This window comes from Panthera tigris, chromosome F3 (genome assembly GCF_018350195.1).
Source record: "Panthera tigris isolate Pti1 chromosome F3, P.tigris_Pti1_mat1.1, whole genome shotgun sequence".
NCBI classification, from domain to species: Eukaryota; Metazoa; Chordata; class Mammalia; order Carnivora; family Felidae; genus Panthera; species Panthera tigris.
The window spans coordinates 36,860,486-36,886,266 of record NC_056678.1 but is presented as its reverse complement, the minus strand read 5'-3'; the positions used below and the strand labels follow the sequence as shown (position 1 = coordinate 36,886,266).

The window sequence follows — 25,781 nt, the reverse complement described above, 5'->3', positions numbered from 1 at the left end:
TCCATATGAAATGAGTATTACTAAAATTATACGACTGGCTTCAATAAACATATCACCAAAATAAGTGTATAAAACTTTTCCTTTTACTATAATTTTTAACAAATTGTGCAAATTGTGTCCATCTGTGTTTCTATCCTTTTACCTCAGTAATATCAGAATAGATAAATCGCCTCATCATGGTCAGCCTAAAAGCTGGTTTAAAAAGATTTGCTTTGTGTGTGCATATGCAGTGCCTTCCCTTCATAAACACTTAAGATAAATTGAAAAAAGATAGTAATTTTATATTATGCAGGGTTACGACTGTCACTTAAATCCCAATAAATGGATAGGGAAAACAATTGTATTAATATTTCCTTACCACTAATTAAAAACTCCTGATGTAGGCATTCCAGGTAGGGTTTGTTTGTTTGTTTGTTTGGGAAAAGAATGAATTATAATGAAAGAAGAAGTTTGAGAAATTTGGTAACATTTGGAGCAGAAGTGGTTTTCAGTTTACAGAATTTTTTTTCAAGGCTTTGGACTATGGTAACTTTTTTAGGTAGAAAAAAGCTTCATTTGGGAAAAAAATATGTGGTATAGATAGATTGTCTAATTTTGAAACTGAAATCCACAGAATAATTTCTTAAAAGATCACACAAATGTGTAATGCTTTTTAACTTGAATATCACGTTGTTCATGTGATATACAAGTAATAATTCCCATTTTACAAATGTAGGAACCGAGAAACTGAAGTGTCTCACCCCAAGTCAAGCTATGATGGTACTTCATGTTTAAATCTATTTTTTTTTGTTTCCCTTTTATGTCCTGACCTTATTTTTGACTATTAGGTCTGTGGCTATGAAATATATTTCACTTTGTTGACCAAGTAACACATATTTTGGCAAGAACATTTAAGATCTGAATAACTGTGCTTAATGTTAGGTTTTTGCTTCTGAATTAATTCCCAAAACTCATTGTATGACTTTTATGTCTCATGACTCACACCCTATTCATACCACACTTGATTTCCTCTCATCATCTTACCTTTTGCATGAATAAAGTCTGAAACAACCCCCATTTGGAAGAAAAACACTGTGGCCACGTGTAAGGTGGTAACGTTAATGGAAGAAGCCTTCTCCAGAAGATCTGTGTAGCAGTGCAATCCTGTACACTCTTTTAAGTGTGCATTAGAAAACTTTTTCTAGATCGCTTCCCAGTTGATTCTAGATATAAGGCAGAAGAACACGGAGAGCCAGTACATGGTAGCAGTAAATATCAGCATCAAGTAGACCTGTTCTGAAATCCAGCTTTGCCATTGCCCACTGGATTAGCTTGGCCTGTTTATCAACCTGCAAAATGCTGATGCAAGTTATCTATCACACAGAGTTCTGGCAAGTACTGTGGCGATGCATATAACCTGCTTAACAGGTACTTCGGTGCCCTGTAAATCTTAGTTTTTTATATATCAGCCCCTCTCACCCTCAGTTGGGCCCTCTCTGAGCTTCCTAGACTGCAGTTCTGTGAGGCCTGCCGCTTGGAGAATGTGTCCAAAGTCAATCCTTGGTATGCTGCAGTCCTGTGGCATAAGAACGTCTGGCTTCCATATGTGCAGGCGAGTGGAGCACTACCATTTTGCTACTCGACAAGGCTATTTAGCAGGTGCACATGTCTGAACATTCCTGAATCAGGAGGGGGGCGGCTCTGGATTTCAGAGAGCAGTAACGGGACACAGCTGGAGTGAGGCAGGAGCCAGGAGCATCAACTCGAGCTCCGAATGTGCAGCCTGAAACGAAATGAAACGGCCTAAAACGACGAAGGTTCTAACAAACAATACCTATTAATTAGTGATCCAATTCCGTGTGCATGCGGTGTGGAAAATACTGCAAAATCGAGGTACTTTTTCGGTTACTTTGCTTTTGAGGTGGGTTGTAGCCCTGAAGCCTGGACTGGACCCAGAAAGGAAGTCGGCTGCTCCGGGGCTGAGGACACAAGGGACACCTTGCGTTTCTGGCTCGGTTACAGAGCGGTACGTGGGTCATCCCGGCAGACACTTGCGCTCCCCTCGACCCTCCGGCCCCTCGGGGCGCGGGGGGACCCCGCCCCGTGTCTTCCTGAGGCTCCGGCCCGCGGGCCGCGCGGCCCAGGTGAGGCCGCCCCCGCGCGCGCCCCTTCCCCCTCCCGTCGACTTCCTGGTTTGCAGAAGGTGCTGGAGCCGCTGCGGGCGGCCCCGGTCGCAGGAACTGTGAGGCCCCAGCCTCGGAGGCGGCGGGGGCGGCGGGGGCGGCGGCCGGCGGAGACGGGGGCGGCGGCCGCGCCACCGCTGCCGCTGCTGCTGTCACAAAAAGGCTCCGGGGGGTGGGGTGGGAGGCGGGGAAGCGCCGGGGGCGCCGCCGACATGGGCCCGCCGCCGCCGCCGCCGCTGTGAGTTGCCTGCTTCCCCGCGGGGCGGCCGGCGTGGGCGGGGGCGGCGCGACCCTCCGAGCGCGGGGCAGGGGGCTTCCAGGCCGGCGCGGGGGCGGGACGGACAGCCCCACACCGACATGTAACCATGGACTGCAGGACCAAGTGAGTGGGGGTCGCGGGCGGGCGGGGGGCGCCCCGCGGCGGCCGGCCCCCCAGACGGCGACGTCGGCCCGGCCCCCGCGCGCGCGCGCGCGCGGCCGGCCGGCGGGACAGCGCTAGGCCGCAAAGCCTGTCCGGCCCCGCGCCCCCGGCCCGGCGGGGTCCGCGGGGCTCCTCCGTGAGCGGCCCGCAGCGCCGGGGCGACGCCCGCGTCTCTAGGTGCTGGAGGAGGCCTGGCGGCCCCTGCCGCCACCCGCTGTGGGTTTCTTGTTCCTCCCGGAGTGTGGCAGACGTGACTGTCGGTTGTCTGGTGTCCGGGAGGGCGTCAGCCTTGAGGTTAAGCGATTCATATTCAAAGCATTTTCCTAAGGCGAAGATAACCGTTTCATTTTTAAGTGCAGTTGTCAGTTGATCTGAGAGGTTTTCCTCCGGTTTTTCTTATTCAGTTGGCCTCTGATATTTGTTTACGTAGGCACTAGGTGTATGCACGATACTTGCAAAATGGTATCCAATTAGATAGTATTTTTATGTGCATGCTAAAGTATACATCAGTGGATGTTTTTCATCTGGACACTGATTATGTAAAAAGCAATTTGAGTAAGTGTGGTGATTTGTTTTGGGTCTTAGAGGTATGAGTTTTAGGTTTTTTGTTTTTTGTTTTTCCTCCTAAAGTTACTTTGCAAAGATTTTCTTCCTCCTTTACTCCCTGTTCACACGCCTCCCCCCAATTTAAAATAATGAGTACTGTTTATATTTGTATTAGTGTGGAAGGCTTGTAAAATTTCACAGTATAATTGAATCAATATTTACTTTTTTGCACCTAAGAGCGATTGTAAAAAATATTAAGAAAAGGGGAAAATTATGTGATTTAAAGTTATTTTCTTCAGTGTTTGATATGGGTGGGGGCAGCATAAGTGATTTAAAAGGTATACTTTCTGACATCAATTGGATTATGAGGGAGGAGGTCACCTAAGTCTGTATTATTTCCATTGAAACAAGTTAATAGTGGGAGGGCGGAGGATATGTATATTTCCAAATTAATTTATATAGCTTGTCACTTCCTGTGATTTTAGATTCTTGTAATAAGTTTAGAAAAGTTCATGTTTATTTAGAAGCCAAAACTGGCATCACTTTATTGAATGAAGTGCATATTAAAAACAGCCAATGTGCAAAGACACGAAGGTCTCCTTAGCAGGAATAACAGATAGATTAACACTTCGGTCACGTGGACATTGTGGTCTCAGAGTTTTGCCTAATCTTTTATCTTCTAGCAGAAAGACATTAAAACAGAACTATGTTAGAAAATGTGTCTCAGTAGATGTAAACTTGCTTTTTGAAATTAAACTAATGAATAGATTGAGTGTATGAAAAGTTAGTAAAGAAGTGGATAACTTCAGAATGAAGCAACCTTTTGTTCCTGGTGGGAGAATCTAATATTGAGGCAGATGTGTGATTTCTCCAAAGATAGTCGACATAAAGCAAGGTTTTTGTTGTTAGCCTTGCAGTTTACGTATGGTTTGCTACTTTAAACATGGTTGGCAGTAATTACATCTCAAGAGGAGCATATGCAAAGTGTCACCTTTAAGGAGCATTATGACTGTCCTGTGGTGGTCTAGAATGTGGCAGGTGGAACCAGGTATTCATCATTTACATTTATATTGAAAGTCTTTTTAAAAAAGCCTGAGAACCTGCTGGCCAGCTTTGTTGACAGGAAAAGGTGGAGAGATACTTAGGAGCGTACTGGCTTTCCAGTTTTGATTCAATGAGATAAAGTCAGTGCTTTACATTTATACAGCACTGAATACTTTATAAAGTACTTCCATATATATAAGTTGATATATAATCCTCACAATTATTCTTCGAAGTGAACAAGGCACTTTATAGGTGAGAAAACAGGCTGAGGTTAAATGTTTGCTGCAGGTCTCAGAACTCCTAAGCCTCTAACATTACTGAAGTGGGAAAAAACTTCGGTATTTTCTACATCGTGCTCATATAGTTTAATGGAACATATTGCAACAAGACCAAGATTAGTTTTTTGAGTTAAGAAAATATAAACTCTGCAGAGATGCTTAGTTATTTGTCGTAGGAAATAAATACCACAAATTTCTTCTTCTTTTAGGGAAAATCCAGAGAGAACCTTTGACTTGGTATTGAAAGTGAAATGTCATGCCTCTGAAAATGAAGGTATGTGTGTTTTGTTAATTCTTAAAATAGTTGAGTCTATCAAAACAAGTGTTAGTGTGGTAGCCTACCAGAACGTAATAGTATCAGGATAATGGTGGCACTAACTGTATGTTCTGAATGTAGCATCTCAAACTGCTGTTAATAAAATAGATGGCTAGGTCTTTGCCATGAGACTGTAGGAATCGTGAATGTTATCTGTACAGCTTAATTTTCAGGTGTACCTTAAGCCCATAGAACTCAGCTTTACCATTTGTTGGTAGAATGATGGTTAGTTTTGGCAGGAAGGCACGCTTGTCGTTTTCTTTCATTTGTCTTTTAAAAGTTAGCCCCTATTGTAAACATTAGTGGAAATTCTCCTACCAGAGCAATGGGAGCCACACCAGTTCCCTTCTAATGTTTCCAGAATGCAGAGTGCAGACTGAGTAGCCCCTTCTGTGGGATTTACCCCAGGAGCAAAGCACTTTCCGAGGGAGGTAAATAATAGTGTGACATTACTTGGAATGGTTTCAGCTGTCACTTCTAAATAATTTTGTCAGTTTTTTTCCCCAATTTGTCATATGTAATATGGGTGCATCAGGGGGAGGTGTGGTACAAAAGAGGAAGGGCTCTCTCTTCCTTTTTGACGTGCCCCTGTGTGATACGTTTTCATGGATATCTCCAGTGTGTGATTTCACTTACAGTGTACTTAGATTGTAGATACATCATGATGATTAAGTGTGGGATCCTGTGGACTGCTTGCCCACTCTAAAGACTTGGTGGCAGGTCTGCTGACACTCTTAGCTCCAGAATCTGGCCAGCAATTATATGCTCTTAAGCAATTTGGAGCTGCACACCTTAAAATAGAGGAGCCCAACCCAGCTTGTGGTGAAATGGACCTGGCTAATTTTAGGTATGAAGTCACACATGTTCCTGACTCCACCAGCCCTGCCTGCTGTACTTCTGGCCTGTTTGAACTATAGCTGTGATCAGGTTTGTCCCCAGGCAAGGAGTGGAGTGAGCCTACGTAGGTTGTAGGAAGCTTTTTCAAATAAAAAAGGTTATCTTTTGCTTTCCTACATGTATTAAAGTTGGTCTGTTTACGTTCTTTCTGGGCACAGCTAAATTCCCTTTGAAGACTGAAATGGATGCATTATTTTTTCAGCTCCAATTTAAATCTATTCTTTAGTGTATTTGTGGTATGAATAAGTCTTCAGAATACCTATACCATAACATTAGCTAAGGTGGGTGATGCTCACCTGATGTGTTTGTAAAACAGGCTGAATTCCTTTGTAAAACATGAGTACTCTATAATTTTAGATGCATGCTAAAGTGATTTTGTTACAAGGATCAATCTGCCTTTATATAACATCCGATCTGTATCATGTGTCGGAGACATTGTGACCTTTCCATAAGGACTTCTGAGTGTCTTCTCCTTCCTTCCTCCCTTTGCCCTTTGCCATTTTTTAGGAACTAGTTATTCCAGTTTTTCTCTTCTACTTCTGCCCTTCTTTTATTCCTTTCTTGCCTTTTTACTGTTGTTATTGTTTAAATCACTACTCATTAGAAACCTCTTCACTTGTATTTTAATAGTTTCTCCAGCCCAGTGAGTTTGGGGATATAACAAATAGCTAAAATGAACACTTTAGCCTCTCTGTAGGTTGCGATTAATCCATTCTACCCGTGTATGCCATTAAGATGACTCACGGGCAGCAAATTCTAAAGATTTTAAGAAAATTTTTTTTAACACTTTAAAAACGTTATTTAAGTACTATTTAAAAACAGAGAGAGCATGAGTGGGGAGGGGTAGAGAGAGAGAGAGAAAGAGAGGAGACACAGAATCTGAAGCAGGCTCCAGGCTCTGAGCTGTCAGCACAGAGCCCTACACGGGGCTCCACCTCATGAACCGTGAGATCATGACCTGAGTTGAAGTCGGTATGCTTAACTGACTGAGCCACCCAGGTGCCCCTCTACAGATTTTTAATAAAGCTGAAGCCAACCATATTAAAGGTATAAGTAACTGTCTTTATTTTAATTGTGGCTTAAATAGTATGAATATGACTAATATTTTTGGTTCTAACAAGTTACACTTTTTGTGCTTTAAAAAGTAATGCTACTATATAACTAAAATTTTATGTCAGATTGATGTTTCTAAATGTTTTGATTAACTTTCTACTTTATTGGTAAATAGTAAAGGGAAAATGCCCAGAAATTATTAGAGAGAGTTATTGGAATATTCCTATGTAACTGTCAATAAAATCTATTTATTTTAATGAATCTGATAGGTGCATCAGTTTGTTTAAAATAGGGTAGTTTTTGTTGTTGTTTTGTTTTTTTGCTAGTCTTCTGGTGAACATGGATGACATTCTTACACAGTAAAAAGCCTGAAAAACAAAATGTGTAAATTAGGATGTTTTGGGGCACAAATATAAAACCAATTTAAGCAATGAGTGAACTTGATAGTTCATTTAAGAGGAAGTCTGGAAGTAGGTCATCAACGATCCAGGTTCTTTCTCCATCTCAGCTCTGCCTCTCATAGTAACTGGTATCATTGGAAGATTTAAATTCCTGGTTGTAGGGTGGCTGTCAAGAGAAGTTGGAACCCTCCTTTCTCTTTTATGACCTTGGGGGGTGACAGACACTGGCTTTTCATGGCACTCTGTTTAGAGCCAGAACATTTCTTTCCCAGAAACTTCCAAAACATTGGATCCCAGTGGCCTAAGTTGGCATGGGCCCAACCATTCAGAAAATAATCATTGGTGGGGGTAGCGGTAGAGGGGTGAGTGGCAAGATTATCATGATTGATTATTACTAAACAACTGGCAAGGAGTAGATGTTGGGAAATCCATTAAAATGCTCTCTGCACTTCTCAGAATATTAGTTTATTTTTTGAAGATTATCTGTTGATCCAATAGAAAATACTATGCTCAGGGTAAACTTGTCTTATGCTAAGATTGGTAATATTACATATAGATAGTTGGCATGTTTCTCTTGTTCACTTTCTAATAGAGAGGTTTTAAATTCTCTCTTTTATTTACTTCACAAATATCTTCAGAGACAAATTACTATTTAAGTTTTAGTTGGTTACTCGAAATGGTACTAGTTGTTGGAATATAACTTAATATAGCTAGTTCTGATAAAAGGGTGATCTTCATCTGATCTATTGCTATTTGGACTTGTTTCAAAGACATGACATTGATTTTTTGACAACAACACGTTTAAAACACTGGGAAATAGTGTCATACGGAGGCCCCACCAATTAAAAAATTGTCACGAGTAGTTGGCGGTGTTTCTCTGTTGTGTTCCCTTGTGTTAGTAGAATTGGTTCTGATGGTATCTTGTGGACTGGTTGGCCCATATTTTCATGGATGTTTCCCTGGCGGGACAACTTCCCTAGTAACTTCTGTGGCAACTATCCAAGAGTGAAATGACAAAATTTAGATCTTAATACTCTCCCTGGTAGATTTCCTAGGGAATTGCTATTGTCACCCCTCTCTTTGCTGTCTTTCATGTTTCCCAGCAGCCAGCAAAGTACAGCCAGCAGTGATGGCCTCTCCTTAATTCTAATAGCAGAATTTGTTGTTACCACACTGCCCCTGAATTCCCCAAAGTGATTCAGGACTTCAGGGAACCGAAGAGTAACCCTTCCTCAATACAGAGTTGAAGATGCCTCCCCTTAGGGTTTTTCTTCCAGGCAATGGCCTTGGTACTGTAGCTTTCTCTTTTACATTTTGTTGAGAGCTCCACCTCCAGTGGTAGCAGCAACAGCAGCAGCAAGACTGCTAACACTTACATAGCACTCTGTGCTGGGCTCAATTCTGACCGTTCTGCATGTGCTAACTGTTTAAATCTCATGAACATCCTATGGGAGGGAAATGCTTATCTTCATTTTGCACACGGGGAAACCGAAGCACAGAGAAATGAAGAAACTTGCCCAGAGTAGTCTGGCTCCAGAGTGTGTGTTTTAATCTGCTTTTTAATAGATTTAAGCTAATTTAAAAAATCTGCTCTATTGCCTCTCAGATCAGGTCGGGAGAGGCTTCATTGTTACTATTCAAAGAAATCTTAGGGTATAATCTATATATGGTGCAGATATATATATATATATATATATTTGAAACAGGAGTACAGTGTCCTCCCTGAAATTAATGAATCCAGGGTAATTCCACGTAAAAAAAAATACCGAGCTCTTCCTTTGTGGTTATTGATGCTGGCTCAGGATATCCCCCTCCCCTAGAGATTTATGTCTCTGTGTTTAGTGAATTTTTTTTTAACGTTTATTTTACTTTTGAGAAACAGAAAGAGACAGAGCATGAGTGGGGGAGGGGCAGAGAGCCAGGGAGATTCAGAATCCAAAAGAGGCTCCAGGGTCTGAGCTATCAGCATAGAGCCAGACGTAGGGCTCGAAACCTCGAACTGTGAGATCATGGCCTGAGCCAAAGTGGGATGCTTAACCGACTGAGCCACCCAGCCGCCCCAGTGAATCTTTGATGTAACAGCTGTAGCTATTTATTAGTAGTTTTCACACATTTCTTTAGCAAATCTTGTTTTCTTTATTCCTTTCTCCTTTGCTACAGTAATTTCTGTTAGGAACAAATCTCTCTTTGCTACTGACTTTCTATTTATAGACCCATCCAACCCAGTATCAAGTTATCCACCTTTCTGATCTCTAGCTGTGTTAACAGCTTAACTGCCTCCTACTCTGTTCTTAAATGAGAACCTTAGGCCAGAGAATCCTAACTTACTAACCCCCATGCCCTGCACAAGAAAGGGTATTTCTAAGCTTGCTTTTGCATTTGATAAATTTTGTCTGTAGGGATGCTGTTTCCACAGAATCCATAGCATTTTGCTTCTGCCTGTATTTTAGCACTTACTGTTCTTAAGGTATGTCTGATATAGTAGTATATAGACATACAGCTGGGTCTGAGTGTCTGTTTGCTCTGCTTAAAATAAGTTGTTTAAGAACCGGGCCATCACTTATTAATTTGTATCCTTAGAGAAAAGCCTAGCGCAGTATCTGGCATGTTAAGTGAATATTTGCAGAATGAATAGAAGAAATTGGACCTAGCATGGTACCTGGCCATTGGTCAAATAAATGTGGATCAGATTAATTCACCGAGAGCTGCTTGTTGTAGAAGTGATCTTAAGCGTGTGATGGTATGACAGAAGCAGGGACAATAGGAACATATGACCATGTATATCTTGGACCAGTGGGCTTATTTTGGGATACTCTGCTTAAGCTCTTTCCATTCAGGACCCACATCTGCTTGCTCTCTTCTCCCATCACAAGATTTACTGGGACAGTTGCTATATATGTGTGCTTTGGAGTCTACCTTAAAGCCCATTTATTCCCCATCCCACCTACCAATGGGGATCCCCACACCTAGCATGGGGATCATTTAGAGTCATCGTGACTCGAAGTATTATTACCTTTACGTCGTAGATTGTTGAAGAAAAACTATTTTCTCATAGTTACTAACCAGGGACAAAATTTAATGTGGTTCTTTAGAACTATATCTTTGAGGTATGCCATTTTTGTTTTATTATAGAAAATTTAAGAATAGCTGTACTTTTATACTTGGCTTTGGAGTGTTGCGTGCTTCCTGGCATAGTCGCCTGCAAGTGTAAATAGCACATCAGCTTTCTGCGTTCAGTATTTGTTGCTTGATACCTTGATGGGGTGCTGCAGAGTTTGATTTTAATGGTTTGATTGTGACATATCTCATTAGGTACTTTGATATGTTCACATATTCTTTAGTTTGGCTGCTTCAATCCAAGGTCACTTCTTGGTTTTTAATGTTGACTTCCCACTGTTCTCTGTGGAGGATGGTGGCCCTCTCCTTCACAGGGGTGTGCCGTGGGACTGTTGCTTGGGCACTGCTCTGTTGCCACAGCCCCACAGGTTTGTTCAGGGTTTTTTCCTTGGAACAGTCTTGTTTCCTTGACCTGATATGTTCCTCATATTCTCTTGATACTCTCTCATTTGGAGGGTTTTCTTATGCTCAAATAATATCCCCTTTTCTTTGCCACCAAATCTTTATGTTTGATTTGCAAGGTATTGCAAGGCAATAATTTACCTTTTAAAATATACGTTTAGCAGTAGGCATTTTTGGGGTACTTTAAGCAGACAGCCAGAGTATTATTTTAAATAACAATGAAAATCAAAGGCGTTGAGTGTAAAGTATGTTCTCAATCAGTTCCAAAAGAATGTTTCTTCCTTGGAAATACTTCTTAATATTTAACATTCAGAATTTTTTTTCCCCATTTTAAAGCTCTCAGGGTTATGCTCAAGTAACATTAGAGAAACTAGGAGAGATTCTTTTTAAAGATATTTTTACTTGAGCCAGAAAGCATTAAAGATAGCTTTGAGAAACCGCTGAAACACTCTGGTGTTCCTATATTGTTAAGTTGAATGGTTTTCTTTTTGTATTTATTTTGGGTGTAGTTAGACTCTTAGTTTATATAAATCAAGGATAAGTTGATTTATTCCAGGTAGTGATTTAATTTTATCTGTAGAAAAGGGTGTCTTGTTTCATGGTTCTGTGGTGGTTCAGTCATTTTTGCTTTGTGGGAATTTGCCACAGGTGCTTGTCAATTGATTTTTGTTTTGTTTTGTTTTTTTAGAAGTATTTAGGAAGTTGGTGCTACTTGGGGTCTTAGGGCATATTGCAGAAGAGAACAGTGGAATACTAACACTGGAAGTTTCCTTAAAGAGCACCTCATACCACCTAGTAGAGGAGAGTTGGCTTTGATGGTCCTTAAAATTCCTCTGCTGTCATCTTGCGGGTGCCATTGTCATCATGCTGTCCGGTGACTGCATAAAGATGCTCGCTGTGAGCATTAAACAGGCCTACTCCATGCCAAGCACACTAGTTTTAAAGCTACCCCTCTTCTCACTGGTCTTCAAATAACAATTTCTTTAAGTAGCTGGTGTTACTTTATGTATTTATCTGATTAAAGTAATTCACACTGAGGTGTGAACAACTGATAGCCCTCAAGGGAGCATTTTAATTTTAAAGAAAGCCTTATAAAGTCGAATTAATTAAAAAGATGCAGTTTGCTTATGGTGGAAAGATCTCTGAACTAAAGATCGAATGTACTTCTGTCGGTTTCTAGTTAGGTTTTAACGTCTCTTCCCCCGTCTATGTTGACACTCCATTTGTAATTTGTGATTAACAGTTTTGATAAGTGTGTAAGTAGATTTACGTCTTTGTTCAGTGAATTCCATTAAGATATTTTTTTGTTTATAAATTTTCAGGTAATAAAATAAAGCTGTATGTAGCATATGATTATAAAGCCTTATTTATTGATTTATTTTTTTCTGATTAGGCTTCCATTTAAATGTTTCATAGAAATAGTAATAAAAATTACAATTTAGTGTTTATGTCAGTAAATGTGCTTAGAGCCTACATTTCTAGCTTATCTTCATGGTGACCATATGAAGTAGGGACTGTAAACCTTTTCATAAAGATGAGGAAATGGAAGGTGAGATAGCTTGCCAAGGTCACACAGCTCTAAGAGGTGGGGTTAGTATTTGAACCTGGTTTTTTTTTTATTCTAGAACAATGATATTGCGCTGCCTTTCAAATACAATAGCCATCTTTTTAAAATAGCGTCGAAATTTTCCTCAGCAATTTTGAAAAGCCACCCTTTTAGGAAATCCCCAACTAATTCTGGCTTGACCAGAGTTGTTGAGATATTAATTTTTAATAGACATCAAAAGATGACGATGAGAAGAAGAGCATAAACACCATATTAGTATTAGACATTCAGCCCTCTTTTGTTCATTCATTGAATGTTTCTGAGCGTCCAGCACAGATGAAGAGCAGTTAAAAAGATGACATTCGCGAAGTTTCAAATCAGTGATTGTAATAGCGTAGGAAGGCCTGTTTGAGTGAGAGGTTGCACGGTGTAGAGGAGTGAGCCTGAAGAGGGCACCCAACTCAGCTCTGTGTGGGGTGTGTGGGGGGACAGTGGGATAGAGGAGACAGGGGTGAGTCAAGGATAGTCCTGAGGTGATGGAGGGAGAGACAGTTAGAATCTATCTTGTCAGCTCTCAGTTGGGTACCAGACTTTTTCTGAAGTTGGTTGTAGTTTTACTTTGTATGTGAAATCTGAAGTGCATAACTAAGAGTAAGGAATATATTGCTTTTGGTATAAACATTTATATCTAATGAACATGACCAAGAAGCACTCTCTGTTAAGCGTAATCTGCCTTGACAGGGGGTCGTTCGGGTTTAGTTTTGTTAACTCAGCCTAAAACAGCTCTGACCCAAGGCGTGCGTTCCGCGAATATTTGTTGAATTGTTGAAGCACTGTTTTCAAGGTACTGAAATAGCTTTTAAAGAAAAGGAATGGAAATTGTAAAAGGTATGGGGAATTTAATAATTATTGTTAAATTCATTTCTTCTCTAAAAAGTATAACAACTTTGAACTGACGAAATGTGTAAAAGTGAAGCTTCAGAAGTAAAAGATATAAAAAGAAGTTGCTGAGTAATAATCCCTTTGATACCGGTCTTGTGGCAGTTATATTGTCTTGAACTTGATCTTTATCACCCTGCCTTATGCCAACCACTGGATTTTAGGTTTTTGAACATAAAGACCTCTTTGGATCTCTTGTGAATTTGCAGAAAAAGTGTCTTCTGCGTGGATGATATCCAATAATTGTGAAGTTATACTCTGCTGTTAACATGAAATTAGTAAATGGTGGTGCTGTATTTTCAATACCTATTTTAGATTTCTTAAACCTTAAAAAAAACTTTAACGTAAAAGAACTTTGAAAGACTGTAGATTTTTACATCACAAGCCATATATGCTGTATTTAAAAGTTGGGGGTTTTTTTTGATAGAACTGTGTTGATAAACCACAAACTCTGTAACTTAGTAGGCAGAACTGGTGAACATCAGATAGAGCCTTTTCCTCTTTCAGTTCCTTCTTATTTATCATTTGAATCTGAAAATAAAATGTAGAGCTATCAGTTTAGTGCATCTGATGGTCTTCTGCAAATGTGTAAGTGTCCATAAATTAGTCATTCCAAAAATAACATGTGTTGGTTTGGTAGCAGAAATGCACCAAGCATAAGGCTGTGTGTAGTATCCAAATTTATCATTCATTAAAATTAAGCTGTCCTTCAAAATTTGGTCAGCTGGGAGATTGTAAAATCTAGCCTTCTTACTAATTTGATTCGAGATTATTTGAAATCATTTAGGAATGTGTGTAGGAAACATTGGTTGAAGTGAAATCCAAATGAGTCCAGGTGTGTTTGAATACACTGGCACACGGTATGTCCTCAGGGTCTGTGCGGTCAAAGTACAGTTGCTATGAGATAAACTTGTGTGGAAGCCGTTCAGAAAGGATTCTGAAATGGCTTTTTGTTTTGAGATTCCAGTGTATTTTGGATATGATGTTTTGGAAGAGGAAGTTGTACATGTGGGTTTTTTTTTTTTTTTTGAAGAGGAAGTTGTTTAATATTTGGGGAATTTTTTTTCAAGGTCTTGGTCACTGTTACTCTTTTATAGAAATTAAAATAGTATTTTCTGTTTAATACTTATAAGTGACTAATGAGGTTAATTATTTGATTTTCAGAGAATAACGTGTTACTTCTTTTTATTTTGTTTCTTATTACTACAGGGAATGTGAGAACTCAATTTTGAAATGGTAGTTTTGCTACAAAAAGTGTGATTTTCGTAATGAGTATCTACAGAATAATTATTGACGATAAGGGCATTATAGTTGCATCAAGATTATGTGTTGTGTTCACTGTGTATAGGTTTAAATGTGTTATTGAAGCAATAGTAAGCTGAGAATTTTTATGTACAAAAATACTAGTTTCCAAGTTCTTAGTGGTTACTATTGTGTTTGTGACAGTGTTTAGTCTAAAAAGTGGAAAGATTAAAATTGAACACTAGTTGAAACTCAGAATCGTAATTTGTAAATATTTACTTCATTTTTAGCTTAATAGTTGAAAACAAATGAATCTTCAATACTTTACATGTGTTATGGTCCTAAATTTGGCCTTGGAGGCTGATGTACCTATCCAAAATTTTTCTTTTTTTTTTTTTTTAACTGTTTATTTATTCATTTTTTGTGTGTGGGGGGGTGAAGGGGCAGAGAGAGAGAGAATCCCAACCAAGCTCTGCACTGCCAGTCCTAAATTCTTTATAAAGCTGTTATGAAATCCATTTACTTATAGTTTACTTGATTTGGGAATTTATAAAATCTTTTGGCAATTTTTTTGACTCATTTCCCTCAGGTATTATCTAGGCAACAGTCTTTTTTTTTTAATAGATAGATATGGAAAGAAGAGGGATGGTCCTCATATCAAATTTTCTACTTTAAAGTTATATACTACTACTTTCTTACTTGTAAAATGGTGTTCAGAGTATTGAAAATGAAATTATTGAACACTTCTGAATTGCCTTCTAAATCGTTACAGTAAGACTAAATTCTATTTAGCATGATTTATAGTTTATATTTTTATGGTATTTTCATTCTTTGAAAATATATGATTTCTATTATGTTTAATATGTATGGCAGATTTAACATACACAATTTATATTTACTTTAAAACATAATTTGGGGCGCCTGGGTGGCTCAGTCGATTAAGCGTTCGACTTCAGCTCAGGTCATGATCTCACAGTCTGTGAGTTTAAGCCCCGCGTTGGGCTCTGTGCTGACAGCTCAGAGCCTGGAGCCTGCTTCGGATTCTGTGTCTCCCTCTCTCTCTCTGCCCCTCCCCTGCTCATGCTCTGTCTGTCTCTGTCTCAAAAATAAATAAAAACATTAAAAAAAACCCATACTTTTAAATATGACTAGAATTTACCTTTTTAGATATGGCTGAATTTCATTTTATCAGAACACAAAAAATATTTATATATTGTTAATAAGGGACTTGATAATACTTATTCTGAGTTAAAACTCTACATTTAAAAGCTAGGGGTGAAGAGAATAGATGATGGGTGGCTTTTGCTTGATTTATAGGTTGGAAGGGATGACTAAACAAGAGCTCAGTGCTCTTTAAGAGGTACCTTCCTCCCACACAGATATTTTTAACCCAGAAGGACAAGAGTGTTTCATCTTCTGCAACTAAGGGAATGACTGAAGACTCCATTTTCTACTTCTGGCATCTGTAATCAACAAATTGGGGGAATGGAGGCCTGCTGTCTGTATGCAACACCTCATGCCGTCTGCATGGAGGTGTTAAATTTTGGAATTTGTATTTTTTGCCTGTTTCACTTTTACTTTTTGGTGTATTTGGTGTTTACTCTTCTTTCATTAGACGTTTAATGTTTTTATATTTTTGTAACTGTTTTAGCTTATTCTTTTACTTTTAACCATACTTTGCTTTTTTTTTCTTATTATTTTTACATTATTTTGTTTGGTTTTAAAAAATCTTTATTGTTTAAAAATGTTTAAGGAAATATTTCTTTGGAAAAAGTTATTATTCTGATATAGAGTGTCCTTTGAACTTTTTTTCATGTTCTTCCAAGATTTCATTTAAATTCAAGTTAGTTAACATACAGTGTATTATTGGTTTCAGGAGTAGAATTTAGTAATTCATCACTTACATACAACACCCAGTGCTCATCACAACAAATGCCCTCCTTAATGCCCATCACCCATTTAGCCCATCCTCCCGTCCACCTCCCCGGAACCTTTTTTGTTTTTCTAATGAAGAGGGAAGGCAAGCTAGAAGAGGAGGGTGAATACAGGCATACCTCAGAGATAATGTGGGTTCTGGTTACACCACCATAAAAAAGCAGCTATCACAATAAAGTAAGTCAGATGAAATTTTTGGCTTCCCAGTGGATGCAAAAGTTATGTTTACCCTGGGCTGTATTCTGATATGTGTGAAATAGCATTATGTCTAAAACACCAATGTATATGGCTTAAGTAAAAAATGTTGTTAAAACTTGCTAACCACCATTTGAGGTTGGTTTCAGGAGTCATGCTCTTTTTGCTGGTGGACAGTCTTGCTTAGATGGCTGCTGACTGATCAGAGTGGTGGTTGCTGAAGGTTGGGGTGGCTGTGGCAGTTTCTTAAAATAAAGTGACTGACATTTGCTGCACTGATTGACTCTTCCTTTCACCAGCAATTTCTCCGTAGCACGTGATGCTGTTTGATAGCACTTTACCTACAGTAGAACTTCTTTCAAAACTGGAGTGAATCCTCTTGTCACTGCTTTATCAACTAAGTTACATAATATCCTTTGTTGTCCTGATGACCTAATGTCCTAATATCCTAAATCCTTTGTTATGATTTCCACAATCTTCACAGCATCTTTACCAGGAGTAGTTTCTACATCTCAAGAAGTCACTTTCTTTGCCTATCCGTAACAAGCAGCTCCTCGCCCATTAAAGTTTGATCATGAGATCGCAGCAGTTCAGTCCCATCTTTAATTCCAGTTCTCTTGCCGTTTCCACCACATCTGCAGTTACTTCCTCCACTGAAGTCTTGAACTCCTCAGCGTCATCCATGAGAGTTAGAATCACCTTCTTCCAGACTCCGGCTAACGTTGATATTTTGATCTCTTTTCGTGAATCATGCATGTCCTTAATGGCAACTGGAATGGTGAATCTGTTCCAGAAGATTTCCACTTTGCCCAGGTCAGAGGAATCCCTGTATGTGACATCTATAAGCCTTGTGAAATATATTTCTTAAATAATAAAACTTGAAAGTCAAAATTACTTTTTTGATCCATGGGTTGCAGAATGGATGGTGTGTTTGCAGGCATGAAAACAACACTAATCTTGTTGTACATCTTTGTCAGAGCTCTTGGGTGGCCAGGTGCATTGTCAGAGAACAGTAGTATTTTGGAAGGAATCTTTTTTTTTTTTTTTTCCGAGCAGTGGGGCTCAACAGTGGCTTAAAGTATTCAGCAAGCTGTGTTATAAACAGATGTGCTGTCATCCAGGCTTTGTTGTTCCATTTCTAGAGCACAGGCAGAGTAGATTTAGAATTGTTCCTAAGGGCCATAGGATTTTTGGAATGGTGAATTCTGTTGGCTTCAACTTAAAGTCACCAGCTGTATTAGCCCCTAATAAGAGAGTCAGTCTGTCTTGTGAAGTTTTGAAGGTAGACATTGATGTCTCTTCTCCAGCTATTCAAGGCATCTTTTTTCAGTGATGGTGGTTTTGTCCACATAGAAAATCTGTTGTTTAATGTAGCCACCCTCATTAATTACCTTAGCTAGATCTTCTGGATCACTTGCTGCAGCTTCTATATCAGCACTGGCTGCTTCGCCTTGCACTCTTATGTTGTGGAGATGGCTTCTTTCCTTAAGCCTTATGAACCAGCCTCTGCTAGCTTCAGACTTTTCTTTTATAGCTTCTCACCTCTCTCAGCCTTCATAGAATTAAAGCAAGTTAGGGCCTTGCTCTGGATTAGGCTTTTGCTTCTGGGAATGTTATGGCCGGTTTGATCTAAAATTTTCTCTCTGTCAGCAATAAGGCTGTATTGCTTTATCATTTGTGTGTTCACTGGAGTACATCTTTAATTTCCTTTAAGAACTTTTCTTTTGCAAAAAAAAAACAAAAAAAAAAAAAACACCTTCTCTTTTGCATTCACTACTTGCTGTTTGTCTCAAGAGGCCTAGCTTTCAGCCTCTCTTGGCTTTAGACATGCCTCTTCACTCAGTTTAATCATTTCTAGCTTTTGATTTAAAGTGAGAGACGTGTGACCCTCCCTTTCATTAAAAAAAAACACTTAGAGGCCACTCTGGGGTTATTGATTGACCTGATTTCAATATTGTGTCTTAGGGAATTGGGAGGCCTAAGGATAAGGAGAGAAATGGGGGAACAGCTGGTTGGCAGATCAGTCAGAACATACTCAGCATTTCTCGGTTGAGTTTGCTGTCTTATATGGCTGAGGTTTGTGGAGCCCCAACATGACGACTATGGTAACATCAAAGATCACTGATCACAGATTGCCATAACAAATATAACAGGAATGGAAAAGTTTGAAATACTATGAGAATTTCCAAAATGTGACACAAAGATATAAAGTTGTTGGAAAAAGGGCACAAATACACTTGTTTGGCACAGGGTTGCCACAGACCTTCAGTTTGTAAAAACTCAGTATCTGTGAGTGCAGTAAAGCGAAACACGATAAAACAAGGTATGCCTGTTATTACGAAAGGTAATTGTGGGGACTCTCAAAACAGACAAATGCTTACTGTTTGATTGAATGTGAATAGGTAACTCTCTCTTTCCAAGTGAACAGAAATAAATGGGTTTGATGACATGATTTTCTCAAAGCCTAAACTCTGGAATCGCCTTATGGATAAAACAGTATCTACCTTCTAAACCTCCTGGTGGAATGGAAAGATACCGGACTAAGAATTGAAACATGGCTTTCGGTCCTGGCTTTGCTGCTTATTACTTGTGTTAACTTGGTCAAGTCATTTAACTTCTATTAATTTTACTTTTCACAGTTGTAAAAAGTTTGCAATGCATAGCTCAAGAATTGTTATTAGAGTCAGATACAAAATGACACGAAATGTTTTATAAATTTTACCATAAAACACTGTATAGATATAAACTTCTATTTGGTTTCTATATGGTGGTGGTGTTTAAAAAACACCCAATCACTTCAACAGAAATTAAGTGTTAGTAATGAAATTTCCTTCCGTTCTACTGTATGTGATCAATCTGGAAAAGTGAATGCTAAAGGAAGGATACATAGTAACTTCCAAGCCCCCCATTCAATGTTGCAGAAGAAACAAGGAGAAACAAGGAGGATGGAAGAGGCCAATGCATTTTGGGCTGATGAGTTAAGTTAGTTTCACTTTGAAAAGGATGTGTAGCCGGAGAATAAGAATTTGTAGCACTAAATCTGATGGTACTCAGTTAAAGGTTTGGTGGCATCTGGAGGGATTAAGCAGGATTTGCAAATTGCAATGGGACTTTTCTTTGCACTGATTTCTTCCAAATTGTTCACACGCAAAAACTTCAGCTGGGAAGTAGGAATTCCATATATGTGTGAAATTTTAAACTTTTAAGAGTTCATATTGACAAGCTAGAAGGTAATTAGAATGGAAATAAACTAAGGGTTCACATGTCTGGCAGGGTGTTGGTGAGATGAGATTAAGGGTAATGTTACATAAGTGAAGGGTTCTCAATGGAAATGTTACCAGTTGTGAAGTATGTTGCAATTGGTTATGAGTTCTGTATAAACTAATAGTAAGTATTGTAATGTGTGAATGATTAAACATTATAACAATTTAAGGCCATCTCATAGTGACATCACTCTTACTCGTTTGTATTCCTGTCTCTCTTAAGTGAGTGCTAAGGGAATAGTGTAGCTGTAGCTAGCACTAGAAATTGTATGCAGACCTTGGGCTATCTTTCACTGCTACAGAACAGAATAAGCCACTGATAGGATAAATAACTGATGATTAAAAGTTACTCCAGTGTTAATTACTTGAAAAATTTATTTAGGTTTTGACAAACTCTGGATTAAGTGCATTGTAAATATGAATGCTATCTTTTATATGACTGGTAATTGATAAAACTTGAGAACCACTGCACCATACTCTGAATTGCAATCAGTGGTTAACCTTGAAGCAAGATTCTGCTATATCATCGATGTAACCTTTTTTTAGTAGATAATTTTACAGTTTATGAACTTCATGTTTTCTTTATTTGTTTTGAGAGAGAGAGAGAGAGAGAGAGAGAGAGAGAGAATATGTGAGCACCATGAGCAGAGGAGCGGCAGAAAGAGAGGGAGAGAGAGAAAATATTCTCAAGCAGGAGGCTGATGCGGGGTCCCATCTCACAAACCACAAGATCATGATCTGAGCCAAAATCAAGAGTCAGACGCTTAACTGACTGAGCCACCCAGGTACCCCTGAAGTTTACATTAAAAAAATTATTTAAGACCATCCTATGTATTCCTGTGTTCTCAGTGGCAGTGTTTCTCAACTTTATTTGTGTCGTAACACAGAGAAATTGACAGTGTATGGACATCTGGGCAAATGGACTTCATGCAATGATAAGTGGGTAACTGGCCTGGGGGCTCCTAGGCTTGAGGGGATTCTTATATTCTCACCCTTCTTAACTATTAAAGGGACACAGACTAGGTTGTTCTCTTTATGATTTCTTTGGTAAGAAGAAAATTGCTTTTTTATTCACTGTTTTTCTTCACTGCTGTTTGATGCTAACTAGGATGGCAGAACTCTAATGTTAGGCTGAATTTAGAAGAGTTTGGTTGGAGTTCTAGCTTTATGTTTTTGTGTTTTTTAAATTTTTTAATGTTTATTTTTGACGGGGGTGGAGGGGCAGAGAGAGAGGGAAACACAGAATCTGAAGCAGGCTCCAGGCTCTAAGCTGTCAGCACAGAGCCTGACGTAGGGCTCAAACTCATGAAACGCGAGATCGTAACCTGAACTGAAGCTGGATGCTTAACTGACTGAGCCACCTAGGAGCCCCGATGTTTTGTTTTGTTTTTTTAAAGTTTATTTATTTATTTTGAGGGAGGCAGAGATAGTGCTAGTGGGAGAGGGGCAGAGAGAGGGAGAGAGAGCTAGCTTTATGTTTTGAGTCTAAGCTCTTTGAGCCTCAGTTTGTCTTTAAAATGAGAACATTAGCAACCTTTCTCTTTCTACCATAAAACTGTGATGATCTATAGAGAGAATAAAATATATGCATATGCTTTTAAACAATGTTTATTATAATTTAAGCAAACTGTAAGTACCTCCCTTTCACAACTCACAGAGGAAGTAATTGGATGCTTTTGATACGTATGTAGTGTGTGTGTGTGTGTGTATGCATATATATATATATATATATATATATATATATATATATATATATATATATATATATAACGTATAATGATATAGAGTTTGTCAGTGAGGGCTTTTGACTCCAAAGCTAGGAGAATAAATTGCAGGATTTAATGCTTCTAATAATTGTGTATTAATGAGGGATGTATTACATTTATCTAAGTACTTCTTTGCATTTCAGGCTAATGCCTAGCCTGTTCTTTTCATAATTAGTTCTAATTGTGGGTTCTGATAAATATTATGAAAAACTGTCATATTCTTCTATTCTAATGATTTTTTTAAATAAGAAAGATAATGAATAAGATTCAGTATTAGTAATTCACACTTACTGAAAGTCTAGATATTCATAACATTTTTTTCCTGAATCATAGTCACCACTAAATTTCTAATGGCAGCATATTCTAATTGCTGGGAAAACACATAGGAATAAATAGCTTCTGGTGTTGCAGACTAAAACCACAAGAATAGTGGATGAGTAAGTTAATTCTGTGCATCACAAATGACTAAGCAAAATATTCTCAATCTTGTTAGACTCTATGATTAGGATCATTCTGGGCACATTTTTTTTTAAAGTTTATGTAACTTCTTTCTTTTTACATTTTTTAGAAGTTTATTCATTTTGAGAGAGAGAGAGAGAGCATGAGCAGGGGAGACGCAGAGAGAGGGAGAGAGAGAATCCCAAGCAGGCTCCACACTGTCAGTGCAAAGCCCGATGTGAGGCTCGAACTCACTAACAGTGAGATCGTGACCTGAGCAAAAACCAAGAGTCAGACATTAACTGACTGAGCCACTCAGGCACCCCCATTTTTGGCACTTTTATTGAAGAACTAGGCTGATACCATGGATGAAAATGAGGTTTTCGGTCTTTACCATACGTCTGTAATGTCCTTTATGGAACCTTAACAGAGCCTCACACTATTGCTAGAGTGGGGCTGGCCATTCTGATCGTGTGACCAGTGTATGTGGCAGTCTGTGCCTTGCCAAGGAGCTTTCAATCTGTTGTTAGCTGCAGTTTTTCTCAAACTGGGGCCTCTGAAACACATTCTTATGTTTGAGAGACTCTGATCTCCAGAATAAGGTCTACATTTCGGTCTAACTCTTTAGGCCATCCATGGCCTGGGCTCACATGACCGTTTGAGACTTGATTTTATTGGTCCACGTCACTCATGCTCAAACAAATCTTACGTGATCTTATATTGTTTGCTTTATGTCTAGAGTGCCATTACCTTACATTTCTACGTGGTCTGCCTGTACTCAGAGTTAAAGCTCGGCTTACACATGAATCTGCCTTCATGATCATTATATCAGTCACCTCTAAATGCATGTCGGTGTATTAAACCTACTATAACCAGGTTATACATTTGTTATAACCCAAGTTCTTTAAAATTTGTGTTTGTCTTAATGGCAGTTATTTAAAACACCTTTCGGTAACGGTCTTTTAAATCAGAAAATAATAAACACAAATGATAAAATTTCTACTATCATTATGCAAAGGGGAATACAAAAAAAGTAAGTCTGCCCCCATGTCAAATTCAAAGTCTCTTAGCACCCCTTCCTATAGAGTACATCGTTAACCATTTCTTCTACATCTTTTTCGGAAAATGTCAGTGCATTTGCCAGCATATTTATATAAATGTTCCCTTGGATGCATTCCATGCAAACTGTTTTCTCTTTTGCTTTATTTAATTTAGTTTGCAGATTCTTCTAATTGAGCACACAGAGCCTTAGCTAACTGCAGTATCATATGTTCTCTTGGTGACTATACTGTGGGCTGGTTTAGCTTTCTAATTTCTTTCCTGAGGTTTTCTGTATATTGCTTTTCCAACTTTAAGTTAATTTAGATATAAGTCATCTTGAAGCCTTTTATTTTTACTTGTTCTCGTTTGTTATTAATGCTTTCAGTTCTATAAAGTGGAAATAATTAGCTTGCTTTGAGAAATAGAAAATGTCACTTGCCTATCTGTTGTATAAAGGATATCTTTTCACCTTGGAATATGTATATACCGTAAAGACCTTTTTCCCCTAAAATTACAATTTGAAAATATTCTTTCATTGATGGGTTTAGTTTATTATAACATTTGGAAAATCTGGTATTAAAATCCATTTGTATTGTCTACTGTATATGATTTTGGGCAAATAGCTTATCTTGTTTTATGTCTCTCTTTTCTCATCTGTAATATGGTTTAATAAAAATCCATTTCATATTATGGGAGAATGTATATGTGAAAAAATGACAAATTGCAAAATGCTATACAAATTTTATAAGAAATTAAAATCAATTTACAGCTATATAAGCTTTTTCTCAACCTCTAACTGAAACAAGTAAAAAATATTTATCATCAAATTTTTTCTTTTTCTTTTCAAATTGTGTACAATTAATTATTTTTTACCTTCATGGCTAACATAGCTCTTAATGTTTCTCTCTTTTTTGCAATGTGTCTTAGAATTCAGTTGATAAGGTTGTTTGTACTATACTGAGTTTAACTTTTTAATAATGTCAGTTCTCTTTTGCATTTGTGAACACAACATTCTGTTTTTATTGAGAGAACCATTATTAAATCCCTAAAGTAAGATTTTTAAAAAAGCTTGTCTTCTGCCCTGAAGAGGCACAAGACCACCAATTCTGTTTAGGTTTCTCAGTATTGCTCTCTTTGCTTTTAATGTCTCTTGTTTTCTCTTTGTCTGTTTCCTCCATTAATTTACTTTTCTTTTGTTAGCTTTTCCACCTGGCCTTTGTATTATTTCCCAGTGCTCTTTTTCTTCCTGCTTTTTTGCTGCAGAGGCTATGTTGTAGTGCTCCCCGCTTTCTTGTCCCTTCTAGTCACCTTCACATTCTGTGTCATTTCTACATTCTCAGTCTGTCTTTAATAACCAGTTAGTTTCACAAACATTCGAAGTATTCTGCTCAAGCTTTAATCTCTGTGGCACACGTCTTTTGTTCCATGGCTTCTTTGTCCACCTGTCCATTTATCCATCCAAATGTATAGAAAGTCAGTCTTGATGCTTAAAGGAATGTAGAGTTGATACTAGTCCCAGCCATTAAGGAATTCATGAGCTGGTAAGAGAAAGATATATTTAGGATTGATTAAATTTGTTAAATTTTGGGCTCTTTCCAAGCCCCATCTGTAACTGCTACTCTCAGTAAAACACTGAGTGCTTGAGAGTCCACTAATTATAGCCAGATCTAATAAAGTTTTACTTTGGTCTTTGGTTTTACTAAGCTTTTTTTCATTTTTTATTATTGATTGATTGATTGATTGATTGGATTGACTGACTGACTTCCTATTTTGGGAAAGCTTTCCAGGTCATTAAAAGATTACTACTACTACTACTACTACTACTACTACTACTACTACTACTTCTTCTTCTTCTTCTTCTTCTTCTTCTTCTTCTTCTTCTTCTTCTTCTCCTTCTTCTCCTTCTCCTTCTCCTTCTCCTTCTTCTTTTTAATAAATTAATGCATGGGTGACCTCAGTGTCAAGCTGATAGAGACAGCCATTATTTCCTGCTGGTTTCCTCTTCCTGTCAGCTTTGGCAGCATTTCAGTAGGAATCCAGCTTTGACCAGGTGGTGTACTGAATGACAACTTATTTCATGTTTAGTGTATTATTACCAGTGAAGTAATGCCTGTAAGTAATTCCAGTTGCCTGGCCCAGTCATGCCCAGAACAGGAGGGACTCCACTCCATTGCTGTGTTGCATCAAGTTGTTCTTGCTGCTGTTGCAGCTTAGATACAGGTGTGGTCACTCAGCATCTCTTTTATTCCTGGGTTGTAATTCCATTCTTCTACCCTTTGGCCTGTGTGTCCCAGTTCTTATAATTGAGTTTATGTTTGTGTTGGTACTGCAGATCCTTCCTCAAATAAATGGTAAGTTTTTCAAAAGCAAGGAATAATATCGCATATACCTTTGAATTTCATATGCCTAGCATAGTGCTCTGTGGTTAGTAGGCATTTAAATGAATGTACACTAATAAATGATGATAATGTTTGCTTATATTTTATAAAGTAGCAGTAAGTTCCTTTGATGGCCGGGGCCAAGTGGTCATTAAAAGTGTAAAAGATATGTTTTTAGGGGCACCTGGGTGGCTCAGTCTGTTGAGTGTCCGACTTTGGCTCAGGTCATGATCTCGCGGTCTGTGAGTTCGAGCCCTGCGCCAGGCCCTGTGCTGACAGCTTGGAGCCTGGAGCCTGCTTGGGATTCTGTGTCTGTCTCTCTCTGCCCCTCCCCAACTCACCCTCTGTCTCTCTCTCTCTCTCTCTCTGTCAAAAATAAATAAACATTAAAAAAATTTTTT

At 38.6% G+C, this 25,781-nt stretch overlaps 2 protein-coding genes across 8 annotated transcripts in view; one reads left to right on the top strand and one right to left on the bottom strand.

Annotated features, from left to right (window-relative positions):
• The window catches only part of CF3H1orf53 (chromosome F3 C1orf53 homolog), a 107,284-nt gene extending 105,007 nt beyond the window's left edge, over positions 1-2,277 (bottom strand). For 3 of the 4 annotated variants that reach the window (XR_006214032.1, XM_042976472.1, XM_042976473.1), the window contains exon 1: positions 1,024-2,277. The gene's annotated coding sequence lies outside the window, so the exon portion shown is untranslated. The remainder of the gene's footprint in view (positions 1-1,023) is intronic. The other variant, XM_042976474.1, reaches the window with a different exon arrangement.
• A 100-nt stretch (positions 2,278-2,377) lies between these two features.
• Positions 2,378-25,781, top strand: part of DENND1B (DENN domain containing 1B) — a 253,965-nt gene continuing 230,561 nt past the window's right edge. For 3 of the 4 annotated variants that reach the window (XM_042976469.1, XM_042976470.1, XM_042976468.1), the window contains exons 1-2: positions 2,378-2,544; positions 4,661-4,725. In XM_042976469.1, the coding sequence (XP_042832403.1) occupies positions 2,528-2,544; positions 4,661-4,725 (82 nt within the window). In that variant the 5' untranslated portion in view covers positions 2,378-2,527. Of the gene's footprint in view, positions 2,545-4,660; positions 4,726-25,781 lie in introns of those variants that run through there. The other variant, XM_042976471.1, reaches the window with a different exon arrangement.